Raw genomic sequence first — 14,822 nt, 5'->3', positions numbered from 1 at the left:
TAAAGAGGTATTAAAAGCGACTACGGCTTATCTCAATGAGCTCGCCTCGTAACACTTAAAAGCGACGGTATAGAGAGAAGTGTATGCGCATTTTTTCCATTGTATGTCTTTCCATACTAATAGCAAAATTTTATACATTTTACAAATTATAACAATATTATCAAGTGTCACGCATTATCAGCGCCTTGTATTTTTATTTTTTCTGATTATCCATAAATTAACCTCAAGTCCCTTGAATTGATTATTTTTTACACGATATAATACTTCAAAGTCTCTCTATTCAAATCTTATAAAAAAATTCCCTGATCTTTCAAATATTTTTGTTCAAAATTCCAGAAAATGAAGAAAATATTTTAAAGATTTTTTTATGCAACTTTCTAAAATAAGTTTTTTTTTATCGTAAGCGTTTTCTAATGTTTTTCATTCATACGAAGGAAAACACAGATCTTCTTAAGTCTCAAGTGCTACATTTGTAAGAGTACCAAAAAAAAACTGAAAAGCTATAAAATTTTAATTTTTTTATCATTAAAAATTACAATAAAAATTATCATTAAAAATTAACGATAAAGAGCAGCTGGATATTCAATATTTTGTTAAGACATTGAATATACAGAAACAAATACCATACACACATAAATATATATTTATAATATATTTTTTAAAGACATAATTTACTTGGCTTGCTGACAGTTAACAATATAAGAGCAGAATTGTCAGACAAAAAATTTTTTAAAGAGATTCCTCGAATCCCAATAAAATTCCATGAAAATTCCCTAACTTTTCCAGGTACAAAATAAATCCCTGAGAATCCTAGGTTTCTCTCTTTTTTTTTTTCCCCCCCAGGAAGTAGACATCCAGATTCGGTCGATTCGCGACGTCGCATGCCACTCACCTTCTGTTCCGATCAACAAAGTAACGACGTGAGTGCCGTCGTGGACGATGCCGTCTACGATCGACGATAGTTAGCCCGATCGGCGCCGTTTCCCTGGAGTTCCGCCTTGAATCCGCACGCTCCCGATCGTCCCGACTATACAGGGAATCCCTGCGGGAATCACGTCTGTCCCCGGATCCAATTTCCGATCGATCACGAGATCTGGTTACCATCCAAAAAAAAAGCAACGACACTGCGATCATGTTCGCGTGTTTCTCTCGCTCGCGCGCGTCCGAGAGTCTCTCGTCGAGGCGAAAATAATTACGATTAATTCGGCATCCCTCTTGAAAAACTATTCTCGCAGATTCACTTCTCGCGACGACGACGACGACGACTCAGAACGCAAATCCACGGCGAATTCAAGAGAAACACATTCCATTTCTTCATCCTCTTGCGGGCTAATCTCATCATGTGGCACGAAGCCACGATCATTTCACTCGACTGTATCATAATAGATAACAGAATCAGAAGTTATTCTCCACGCGCACAATCTATATTTCATTAAAACTTTTCGTCCATGAAATGCATTTCATAGCGGTGAGATTTTCGGAATGTATCACGTATATCCGATCTATTATTTTGGATAAACTTATAAATTTCCTTCGGGATTCGAGTTCTCCTCCGCTAAGAGAAATTTTTTGATATTTCGAAATTGTAGAATCTGGCGATTCAATTTTCCTTCACTTGCATTTTATCTTATCATCCTTGTTTACGCAATGTAATTTCAACTGAATCGCGAATTGTCGCGTGTGTTTAAAATAATTTTAATGACGAAACTACGGAAAATCTGCATCTGTCCTATCGAGTATAATAAAATATGCACCGATAATGAAAAAAGTAAAAAAGAAACAAAAGCTGTCTTGTGACAACGACTGATAGATAGGTATAATTAGAATTCATTCAATTAAAACAGAGATGGTCAATGTGAGCCAAGAGTTTAAAATCATGATCGAGTTTTAATTAGCTGCTCGAAGAGAAAACATTTCTAAATGGACATAATAAAGGCATTGAAATAAAATAAGAAATGTAATAAAAATCAAGTCACATTAGAGCTTTCTCTTGCATTTCGCAATCTTTTTTCTTGGCACGTGAAAATTAATATTTGTTTTCTCTATGTTAAATAAATTTATTTCTGCCAAGCTCGTGCATTTAAAGTAAACGTAATTTATAAATATAGATAGAGACTGAAAACTACACGATCGTATGCGATTTCTACGCATAAACGCATAGTTTTAAGAAAATAATAATATTTTTTTATATGTATAAAAATAATAAAAGTCTAAAAATATTTGACACAAAAATCATAATCTCTAAAAGTATTCAACATATAATAATATTTTCTTGAAATATTAATTTGAAACGCTGTTGGAGTATTATATTAAGTTTTTTATTATGAATCTATAAATATAATTTTTTTTTTTTTTTTTAAACTATATTAAACGACAAAGAAGAAAATCTCACACACATGTAACACGCAACAAGAAATAGGTCACGTTATGTGACAAGCTTTATATTCCGCGAGAAACTGTCATATGGGTGTTGAACAAAGCTGACAACGCAATAATCCAACGTCATTTAAATTGATCCGCGTGCTACTTATTATGAGAGCCAGTCAATAAAATATTATCCAAGAACAATATTTATTGTTTGAAGTTGTCGACAGAGCTACGCGACAAGGTAGACGGAAATGCGTATCCGCGAATAAGCCAGCATACAAAAAAGAGAGCGTTCGTCTTTGAGGAATTACAAAGATATTGCGCGAGTAATCGGCAAAGCTTCGCGTACTCGAATGACCAAAGTAATTTGTGTATACGACCTTTGTGGCAAGAAAAGATAAATATTTACGATAAAACAATAAAAGAATCCACTGAGAAAAAAAAAGAGAGAGATCCACGCAATTAAAAATAATTTTTCTGATACGAAGCATTCTTTCAAACGAAACCAGTACAGGGCAATCTATATAACACGTGTCCTGTTGTATTGGTAGACACAATAGAAATATCGCTATGACATTTCCTTCGTGACATTTCTTCTCTGCTATTATTGTGCCAACGAAACGTTTACGAATAAAAGCGCGGCGTCGATGACAAAAGGAACAATTAAATGTCCAGCTTTGAAATTGTGTCAACGTAGCGTAAACTTATAGTTTATCCAAACTCGGTACTTTTATAATAATTTATTAATATATCTAATTAATATTAAGGTTCACATTTTATAAATTCGAATTTACAAATCTGATTTTTTTTGAAATATAATTCTGCCATACAAACGAGCTTTTTAAAATTGATTTATTCAAAAAATTCCAATACATAACATAAAACTTGCCTATAGGCACATGAAATATTTTCCATCATGAATTGGAAACAATTGGATGCCCGGACGCGGTACAAAAATGACGCGTAAATATGTTGCACGAGAAGCGTCTCTTGTCGCACATCCCAATTCTTAGCATTTAAATTTATAGCGCTCAACGAGTGTGCTCGAGTTTAATGGATCGTTAATAGATTGTTTTATCGCCTGTGAGATACGGAATGGCGTTGCATGTTCCTTCTAATTGTAATCTACATTTCGAACATGTAAAATTTCTTCCATTGACGAGTGTATAAGACATATCGCGGAGAGAAACGACGGTTCTATTAAATATCTTTCGTTCCGACACGATAATTAGTTTCTATCGATAGTTTTAGCGATATTTCTCTGCTCGATATTCATTATTGTTCATCATTACATCATCTAATCAGAATATCGTTAATAAGCATAAGCATGTTATTATTTATATGTAAATTTGCAAAGATCGCTAATTACGAAGGTTTATCGTAATAAGATTATAAATTTAAAAAATGGAGTGTGTGATTTAATGTTTTGTAATAATGATGACTTCATTTTTATGTTAAACACAAAATCGATTGAAAGCGCAGCAATTAACCTCGGCTAGTATACTCGATTCTTTGTTTAACTCCGACCGACCGTGACTCGTGTCGTAGGCCGATGACGTCATTGCTTGAGTGTACAATGCTCGAGCGAAACTAAGCGCATTATAAAAGCGACGCTTGTTCCTTCGATAAAATTAATATCAATATTCCATAGTATATTTAATGAATATTTCATTTAGAGAATAAAATTACAAAAAATCGTTTGCGCAAGAAAGATTTTTTAACGATACGATTCATTCAATTCAGCTTATAAGTGTATCTATAAAAAATTGATAGGCAAAATATCTTCCTTATAAGGAAGAAGGAAAAATAGAGTAAAAGAATACAGACGGAGCCGAATTCAGAAGATTGGAGGAAAGTCTCTTGCCATTGTGAGCAAGAGACTGGTGAGATGAAACAATCCACAATTTTTTGTTTCCGAGCATCGTGATACAAGAATATTCACAATTGTACCAAAAATTCGCACAATGAAAGCAAAGGGAAACGAATGACCGGTTTAGAAAATATCAGCGGACTATGTCGAAAGTCGATAAAATCCATTAAGAAAATTAGATTCCTCAACAAGTATTTCGGTCGATCGATGAATTGAACAATCGCGGTAAAAATATCGTATCCGTGAAATTTTTCATCATTGCGTGACTGATCATAAAGCACGGTACGCATGTATCAATCACGAGAAAGGGCTCGCGTAAAATTTGACAAACGCGTTTCTGCAGCTGATCAATATAATGAGAAATCTTATCATTAACATAGATTTGAAATGAATGAAATACAAGGAGATAAAGTCCATCGGGAGAAAAAGATTCGCGCATTTTTCTTTTTCTTTTCAGATTATATATCACGTCTCATGGCGATATATATCCGGTGATGTGATTTATCCATGTCATCGTTGGGTCAATGAAATAAGCACCGCGATAACAACTGAACCTTCAATCAACTTAATGACCGGTTGATAAAACGTATGTACAATATATTCGACAAGAATGCCGGACTTCCTGGCATGCATTCGAATCGTTCCAACTGAATCAATGCGAATGTCACATGTGATAAGGAAGCAACACGTGCAACGCAATAAAAGAATATTTTGATCATTATGATTATAAGCATATTAATTCTTTTTAATCTGTCATTAATGAATTTTAAGAAATAAAATTCTTATAAGATGATATTTTTATAATTTTTTTAATATAAATATTTAAAAATTTTCTTCAATAATTTAAATTTTTTAAATAAAAGAAAATTTATTTTTTAAATAATTCTAATAAATTTTAATTTTTAATCGAAATACGACAGCATCTAATTTAATTATTTAATAATTTGTACGCAATCTTGTATACAGAGAGCTCTCATTGTAAAATTAATTCCAAATTTGTAATATTCTAAATTAAATTGTCTAATATATAAAATCGGATATTCAAAAACTAATTATCATTTAGATAACATCGAGGTGAATTAATGAGGTAACGCAAAGCGTAGCATTCGAATGACTCGCAACTACAAAGAGGAAAGTACAAGACTGGAAACCTCGTTATTGCTATAACTACGCTTAAATTATTTATTACGCGGCTGCATGCACATGCACAATGTGACGCAGGAAACGAAGGAAGTCGATCTCGTGACGGAAATATTATACCCTGGTGGACATGGAGCGTCCTCGCTTTTTATCGCTTTGTGATTTGAAGAAAATATACATATACTTATTTAAATGCCTTTTGAATAGTTTAAAAAATATTCCACGTCTTGCATTCTTACATATGTCAACAGATAAAATGACGGTTATTCAATAAAATAACGATCTGTAGAATTTTTAGTGTCTTTTCTTTTCTGTCAAATTATTTCTATTAAATAATATTACTATTTCATGAAATTATTTTTCATGAATATTTGTTTCTATTTTTGTATTGATTATAATTTTCCAATATATATAACTGATAAAACAATCTTATATTTATTAAGTGTGTATAGATATATATATTATTCATACCGATGTTCCAATAAATTAATCGACGAAATTTTTAACAGCACAGATTAAACTGAACTAATGGCCTCGCAAAATGGGTAAAAGCATATCGCGGCAGCTCGTACGTAGCTCCAGGAAGAAATCGATAATCGCGTACCGTTCCGTGCGATAATACCAACGGGAAACAGGAACTAAAGATTTGCGACGCACCACGAGCACCGGCTTTCGTCCTTGATGAGGATACCTGAATCTCGACGAGATCGAACGAGCGATTTCGAACAAGCATCGCTCGCTCGGCAGAAACAACACAGCGAACATAATTAGACCACGTAACCGCGCGCGATTAATTAACACACAATTGTCGCGCGATACAGACGCGAGTCGAGCGATAGAGAGGAAAGAAAAGAAAAAGAAGGAAGATAAGGCGCGTTCGCACCGCGTTCGCACGTCCACGTGACTCGGCGCCGACTAAAGTTGACAGCCGCGATTTCGTGGTCACGCGACGCGGAGTTGCATCGCGGCGTCGGCGCGCATTTCCCGCGGCATCGAGCGACGAGCGGATTCGTGCGCGAGAAAAATCGACGGATGAATTGATGATGCCTCGTATCCGTACCCACGTCATCGTCGCGTCGCCAACGCGAGACCACGTGTCATACGACAATGAAGGCGCGCGCGCGCGCGCGAGCGTCGAACGCTTTCATCGATAGTTTACGTTTGGTAGAATAATGACACAGCTACAGTTTTCTAACATAACCGAACTCGGACAGGCGTGTCAACATCGGCAAGGTCGATAGAATGGCTCTGACAACTACGACGCTAATGGTACGGCTTTGATTACTTTGCCGGCGAAGGTGAAATGCAAACACTCCAAGATTCCTTCTGTTTGCTTCTCGATTGATTAATGAGAAACGTTAAATGATCGCGCTGAAAATCGCGACAAGAGAGATACGATGGCGTCTTTAAATTAATAATAATGGATGATTAATCGAGACGCTCGTTGAACATTTATTTCTCGCTACGTTATTCCCAATACGATCATATTGTCTCTCTTCAAATGTCAAAATACATTGGAGAACTGAACTTTATGACGACGGAGCTGTCGGAATCGAGACGAGATCGTTGATAGCGACCGCCGCGTAATTCAAATACGTAATTCCGTTTTGACAAAAGTCTTTTTATCTAGACAGGTCATCAACCGGCACAGATGGACGACGCCTTTTCCAACAATGCCTGATTCAAAACCAAACCTTCTATAGGAGAAAAGAAATCTATGCCGCTGCTTACAACGAAAAACACAATGTTTTCTTGCTCAATCGCGAGGCATCATCAAAATCATCATTCTTTTCAGGTCAAATCGATTAAAGGGCTCAATTAATTATTTCGCGACGATACGCACGAAATCTGTCATATCAGCATGGCTTACGCGCATCATATCCGTATCTTCGCGAAAATCGCGTTGATACTTCACTCAACTGAAACCATCTCACCAAGAAATCACCCTCTCATGGCTCCTCCAAGAATCCTCTACAGCGATCCCCTCGATTTGCGGATTACGCATTCACACCATCTGACGCGAACGAATCAATGCGAGGTGAAGAGGAAGCCCGCTCGAACGGAACTGTCGAACGCCAGGGTGTTATCATCGGCGGGAGCAACGAGCAGGACGAGGATCGATTGTTATGATGTTTATGATAGCTCTTTCGAGAGTGCTTAAAGACCGGAAAGTTATGTTAAACAAGGGCGTAGGCATCGACGTGCGGTGCCCGCGTCCGCAATTTACGATCGTCCTTTCCGGCCGGAATTGGACGGCTGACTTGTTACACGTCGCTTTCACTTGAAGGTCCGGCCGAGAGGAAAGATGGAATTGTAAATTACTGTGATAAATAAAACAGCGTCGTATATATCATGTATACGTCGGAAACATTATTTCTGCAATCGCAGAAATAAAAATAATTATATATAATAAACAGGATAATGAAATGAAATAATTATATATAATATACAGAACAAATAACGTTAATATCACTTTTTCACTTACTTGGGAATCTTTTTAAAAAGAATTCAATTGGCCTATATTTTATTTACTATATATTATTTAACATAAATATCGAACTTCGATTAAAAACTTCAGCTATAAAGATTTCCAATTAAATTCTAGTGAGAGTTAAAAATTCCAATTTTAGAGTATATTATATAATAAAGTTTACTTGAAAATAACTTTAAAAAAGTTTCATAATATCAAGCCAAAAAGAATGATTAATATTATTTTATTACACTTTAGCGCATTTTTTGTCAAATTCAGTTGTTAGATAGTGCGTAATCTAACCAATGTACAGAGAGAGAGAGAGAGAGAGAAATAGTTTCACATGTCGCATACTAAATGATGTGCAGAGGTGTTACGTATGCAAATCACATACGCAATATGTAAACATGTTCGAGCTGGAAAAAAAAAACTCGCAAATAACGACGCGATGAAGTTAATAATAATCCATAAAATGCGACATCCACAATATTTATCACATAGCGGACTTTCGGATAACTTTGGCACAGAATATAGGCGTATTAAAACTCATGCGTTCACACTGTGTATCGACTTGACATCAGAGTTTAGTACAACTCGAATTCTTGTTTTTATCGTACCTAAGCCGATAAAATAAGGAAAAAACGAACGTCTGTAGAAGCAGATAAAGAAAATAACGCGAGAAAAACAACACTTTGATCTCTAGTGTCTCGATTTGAAGCAACGCAATAAATTTCGCACAAACGAATAAATCCCCTTTGTTTGTTCAACAAATCGACCGATACATATACAAACAAGCGTTGAACAAATTAGCGAACGGTCGCGGATCGAATGTTCAATTTTACATAACGACTTATCATCACTGCACTTGAAAGACTCGCTAAATTTTCCATAGAAAATATCCATGGAAGAGGAATGGCAGGCGTAGAATAAGTCTCTAATCCGATTAGAATATATCTCCGAGGGTGACAGAACAAACAGCGAGGGATCTTCGCGCCTCCGCACGTAAACACGCGTTTTACGTCGCACGTCCCTCTCGCGTATGAGTCGATTTCTGCTCGTCCCCTTTTTAGTATACCGTATACGCACGATATATCTCGCATTGCCGTGTATGCGTGCGCACGTATACAGTTGAAATGACGCTGCACGCGTGTTCGTATGTGTGTACAAATCAGATTTGATCGAACCTGACGATAGTTCGACAAACATTCGCGCACTCACCGCCAACGCGCAGACTTTTATTGCCTTCAAAGTGGACGCGACGCGGGGGCATCGTACGATATTGGGACTCGACGAATTTTAGCCTCGTATTTCAGCGCGTTGTATTGTATTTCTCTCGTAAATGTCCCGTCGACAAATAACTATGCATTTAATAACTCTAGAGTATATAAAAATAATCACTTGGCGCCACATTTCTAATGTGAAATCATGTAAAAAGTAAATATTTCTTCCTATTAGTTTTAGTAGCAACACAAAAAGAGTTTAAAAATATAAAAAATAAAATTAGTCATCGATATAAGTTCTTTTTTAACGCGAGCTTTCTCTGTCGTTCAAAAATTTTTTAAATATAGAAACTTTTAAAACCTGATGCAACAGATCATAATACATCCCGGAAAAGAATACAATTCCGCAAAAAAAAAAAAAAAAATACGAATGAAATTATTTCGATTCGATTATCTATAATTTTCAAATAAAATTAAATTTAAATGTAAAAGTAAAATGCGAGTCTATTGACTATGTAATATAAACTATATTTGTATATCTATTAACTATATATAGTAAGATGCATTTTTCGTTGCCTCGAAATTTCGAAATATTCACGATGTTACTACAATATTATGCTTTCAAATACGAATATCGTAAATTCTAATTTTGTTAAAATAGCATTCTACAAAAATCTAAATTAGTGGATTTTTACACGACTCGTTTTGGAAATCTGTAAAACTCGCGCATATTAAATATACGTATATGTGCATGTTGCATTTATTTGAAAAGCTATAAAAGAATTTTAGAATAAATCCAGAGTAATAAAATTGTAGAGTCCCTCGCTGACAGAATGTAACAGCTATTGATACGCGCTTAAGAGTGTTGATATATCCTGTTATGCAGAGATACAACAATGTTTGTATATATATATATACAATATATGCATAAGATGGAAATAACTCGATTGCACGAATATCACCAAGTCGCTGAATGTATAATTCTCGCGCAATACACGTAACTTACGTAAACTCGAGCTATGTCGATCTTGCTACGCGATTGAACAGCTTAATAATAGCACCATTTGGACTTACCTGTAACAGAAAAAAAGAGCAAAATTTTCATTAATATATGCTAATCTGTTTTCATATAATATATAATTTCATCTGTTCGACAATTTAATACGATTTCGACGTGTATATTAAGATTATCTACAATTATAAATCCTATAGATAAATTGTCTAAAAATATTTGCATTTCGAGAGAGCTAATGGGAAACACTATAAAATTTAAGAAATAATAAAATTTTTATTTTAGGGTTAAAAAATATTCAAGTTTAGAAAAAATTAGACTATATATGCGACTACATGTCATTATTAGATTCTTTTATCATCATAAGCTTAAACATATCATACTGTTTATCAGCCTAAGATCGGCATCGCATATGTAAAACAGCCATGTCATTCAATAACGAAGTTTCTCATCCATTATGCTCATTAAATAAACTTTACGTCATGAATTATTATCGAATTATCATTTCGACGTAGATAGGTCGACTTAAAGTGGAGTATCTAAACTCGTTCAGAGCGGGTCAATGACCCTTTAAATCACATGACACGTGCGTGAAAACAAGCTTCATATTACGTACAAAGAAGAAACGTTTGAGTAGCAAATTTTTTTTTAAATACATAATTATATTAATATTAATTATATGCTTTTTTAATAATCAGTTATTACTAATTACTTAGAAAAAAAATATGATAGCATTTATATTTACTATTATAATTTAAATTAAGAAAAAATGTATCACTTGCATTATCTATTATTTATATTATATTATTTATTTATCAAACAAGAACAAAAACAGATTTCAAATAAGCCTTTAATTTCTACTACTTCGTTCTTGTTTAGTGCATCTTATGAAACGATTAGAATTTGCTAAGTTATGGACAGAGTTACGTGTAAAATGAATCAAGCTCTCCGGGTATACAAACCAGAGTTTCAAACTTTACAACAGAACGATACAGGCAAGACTAGTGGCCACCGATAAAGAAGGTTGCTACAAGCCGGATGCTGATCGATCCATTTCTACTCTTCAACCAGGAATATTCTGTTCCATCACGAGCCGTTTGGCGGCAGCTGAATGATAGTCTTGTATCACTTGAAAATTTTTATTACTTGGATACGATATACTTGTTTCAATGTTATTCAAAAACGAAAAATCCGTCATACAGTATAATTAATTTATATATATCATATAATATTAGTGATAAAAAAGAAAAGCTTGCCAGCGTTTTCGAGACGCAGCAAGTTTTTCTACAATATGTAAATATATTACAAATGATTCAAAGATTATATAAATATATTAATATCCTAATTGAATGCTAAATATATCGAAATATTTATGTCTTGTGATTAACGATAAAAAAAATGCGTACACAATTGCGTAGTTTCCGCGGGATTCCCACAAATGCAAGCCAATTATAGAGAAAATCTTGAGCTGCCCGTATTGCTTACAACGCGATTGTAGAAAGGAAGTTTTTAATCTCGGCGAGCATGGCACGAGCATGGAATGAAGGAGAAAAAGGAAATCGATGAGAGTCCTCGTGCGGAGAAACCGCCCTTCAACTAAACAATGGACCAGCGCCAACTTCGACTGGGATATATAATACTACGGGGATGAGGTTGTCCCAGGAATTCTTCGAATATCTACTCAGAGAGAAGGAAAACTAGTTGGCAAAGTAAAGCAGGAGTCTGGATTTAATCGTCAATCGCCGAATCATCGAGTACGGCGAGATCGTTCCCTACGAAATTGCTTCAATATATTGTATGTGTTACACGGGCATCTGATAACAAAACACTTTTTATTATAGGATGCCATAAAAATAGTGGTACCTTTGAATACGATTAGATTTTCTGTAAAAAAAATATATTAAACTTGCATCTCATAAATAAAAGATGTTTTCGTATATAATTTTTCGTTTATGCGAGAAACTCGATTTTAAAGATCGACAAAGATATATGTTACAGCGAAGCCTTAGACGTTTTTTTTTCTTTTTTTTCTACCGATTCGTATAATTAAGCACGTATTTAAATTCAACTTAATGTTAGCAGTAAATTAAAATTCTACGAATAACTCGTACGAAAAACGCTGGCGCAACATCACGGATAATTAATGCAATTCGTTAGGAAAAACTGAGCGCGAGAGTGTCTATAATCAATACGAAATTGCAAAATGCGAAATGTTGCGTCTACGAATTATTCTGCAAATAAATGAAAATAATGTAAACTCTAAATATAAATTTTGCTTGCGTTCCGCTTATATACCATATGTAATGCCGGAAAGCTAAATTTCACTTACAGATGATTTAATAAATTAAATTTTTTTAACAAAAATTTAATTAAAACCTATCCTTTTTTTTAGAATTTTTAATACAAGCAAGATTTCATTTAAAGTTTACTTTGAATTATATGAATAAATAATAAACTTTTATATTTACTTGCATATCTTTTTCAGTCATTTATAATTCAGAAGAGAGAAGCCTCTTTAGATCTACATTTATAAAAATTTTTATTATTGAATCCTCAATATTGCAATTCCGCAAATTATATATATACTTGTTCTGCGCTCTAAAAAATTTTATATAAGAAAGATATAATTATTATAGATGAAAGTAATTTAAATAAGCGTGTTGTAAATTCAATTATTATAGTTATAGGAATAAGAGAAGTACATAATCTCAGAAATTTATTTATCATTCACAATCTTCCCATTTTATACTGCCTTAGCTTCCTTAAATGTGGAATTTAATCCGTCTTTAGTAAGGATTTACAGAACGTCGTTCCATTTTTCTAAACGGATGCATGTTGATGACGGCGTTGCGGCGAGGGCCGTCAGCTGAAGTGCTTCTAAAGTACGAGGGTGTGAGCGCGATGGAAGATCGCGAGCGGCCACAGGGATGATGGAGAAAGACGGAGATTCTCGCCGATACGCACCTGACCAAGCGCATTTGAGGGCATCAGTGACGTCAAGGCTTGGGGGCGGAGGTTGCTGGTTACGTCACCGGCCCAGCCAGCCAGCCTCCACCGCCACGACATCGATCAGCGACATTCGTGGGAAAAGCAGGATAGGAACGGCGGAGGGAAGATGATGGGGTTGCCTTCCAAAAAAAAAGGAAATATCGCTAATAGCCGCCACATCGCGCCGCGATGCTATTAATTAAATTCCTGATTACCCATCGATATTTCGCCCGATCGCTTTAGCGGTCCGCGGTGCCAATGAGCGATCGATCGAGCGATTCAATTCGAATTGTTATCGATCGGATTAGAATCGTGATAGTAGTGGTCGTCTCGTGTCAATTCCGCGCGGTTAATATTCTACGACGTGGAGATGATAACTCGCTTTTTGTCGTTATATAAAATTTAAACGAAATTTAAACTATAGAATGAAAGAGGCTATGGAAGCTGCAAAGATCGTCTATTGATTTTTTGATAATTTAAACGTTGTTACATATATATATGTAATCGAATATGTATATATTCAATTTCCAGTTTGTTAAATACGCTCTGAATATTAAACGCTTATAAGTCGATATCTATTGAAAACTGATCCTTAATTCTTGTTCCAAAGAATCGACAAACTTGGTTCATGAAATCATCTTTAATATCCCCCTGAGATATTTTCTATACAATAAGAGAAGTTCCAATTTCTTCGTTTATGTTTCACGACTCTAACGATAGCGATCAATAAATGTGAGAAGATAACAAAATGCTACGTAAATGAACAGTAAATATCTTCAGCTTCAGAAATCACCTTCATGGAATGATAAAGATCTCTGTGACGATACCCAAATCGATTCTAATGAGAGAACAATACTTATATATATATATATATATATTTTTTTTTTTTTATAACGTTAATAATTTGAGATAATTCCTGAACCGTGATATTTTTGTTTTATATTTCGAATTTGCGCAACAATGAAAATTGACACAATTGTCTTCATTTTAATCTCTTTCTCTCACAATTGTACATAATATTACTTGTAAATATTATAAAAAATTCACGTATTAATAAAAAATATCATCTCGTCGACCATATTCATTTAATTATAATTAATTTTCTAATTCTCGTAACCTTCGCTCTCTTCAGAGGTCGATAATTCGTATTCGCCTTGTGTCTTACGAATTACAAGTTAGCGGAACATGTTATCGTGTCGCATAACAATTAAATCGTATCCAAGGCGCGCGCGAGGACTTGGAAAACAACCGTTTAAGCCGTACGATTGTAGATTCGCTCGCATAATCTGTCTTTCAATTATATTGCAAAATCAGGACGAGACTTCCTCTCGTTCTCAACTCGTATCGAATACGCGCGCGAGTACAATCTCCGGGCAAACAATGTGAAACGGTTGTAATTGGATATTTGCCTGGATCCCTTAATGAGTGCTCGTCAAGGACCCAGGCAGCCGTTTCGACTTTACGGTTCCGCGTGATATAGCTGTCATTTGTTGAATTACATTTATAATGTGACGCCGTTTGACTTTGTCGTGTGGACGCCTCGTGGGCGAAATGTCATTCGCAACTGCGTTATCGCGGGAACGCACAAGCATATTACGCAATGATTGAACGCGAACGATGATACCCCTGAAAGCTCATTATGTGCACCCTGTGCTCACTCTGCTCACTCAGCTTTAAAAATCTATTTGTTATCATTAACTTTACGATTTCGCTTGTTTATCTTGCGAAAGAGATAATTAAGAGGCACGTAACCTG

General features: G+C 34.9%; 1 protein-coding gene across 15 annotated transcripts in view; it reads right to left on the bottom strand.

Annotated features, from left to right (window-relative positions):
* Dnc (phosphodiesterase dunce) overlaps positions 1-14,822 on the bottom strand; it is a 264,924-nt gene that overhangs the window by 79,486 nt on the left and 170,616 nt on the right. The window contains exon 1 of one of the 15 annotated variants that reach the window (XM_070297086.1): positions 893-1,623. The exons of the other annotated variants lie outside the window; for them this stretch is intronic. Coding sequence (XP_070153187.1) covers positions 893-1,134 — 242 coding nt within the window. The 5' untranslated portion in view covers positions 1,135-1,623. Of the gene's footprint in view, positions 1-892; positions 1,624-14,822 lie in introns of those variants that run through there. 15 annotated transcript variants of the gene reach the window in all.

The sequence above is a fragment of the Polyergus mexicanus genome, unplaced genomic scaffold, assembly GCF_030449975.1.
Source record: "Polyergus mexicanus isolate NDT 795.1 unplaced genomic scaffold, iyPolMexi1.0 SCAF_6, whole genome shotgun sequence".
Classification (NCBI taxonomy): domain Eukaryota; kingdom Metazoa; phylum Arthropoda; class Insecta; order Hymenoptera; family Formicidae; genus Polyergus; species Polyergus mexicanus.
Note: the sequence above shows the minus strand (reverse complement) of the source record. Positions and strands in the feature narration are given on the sequence as shown.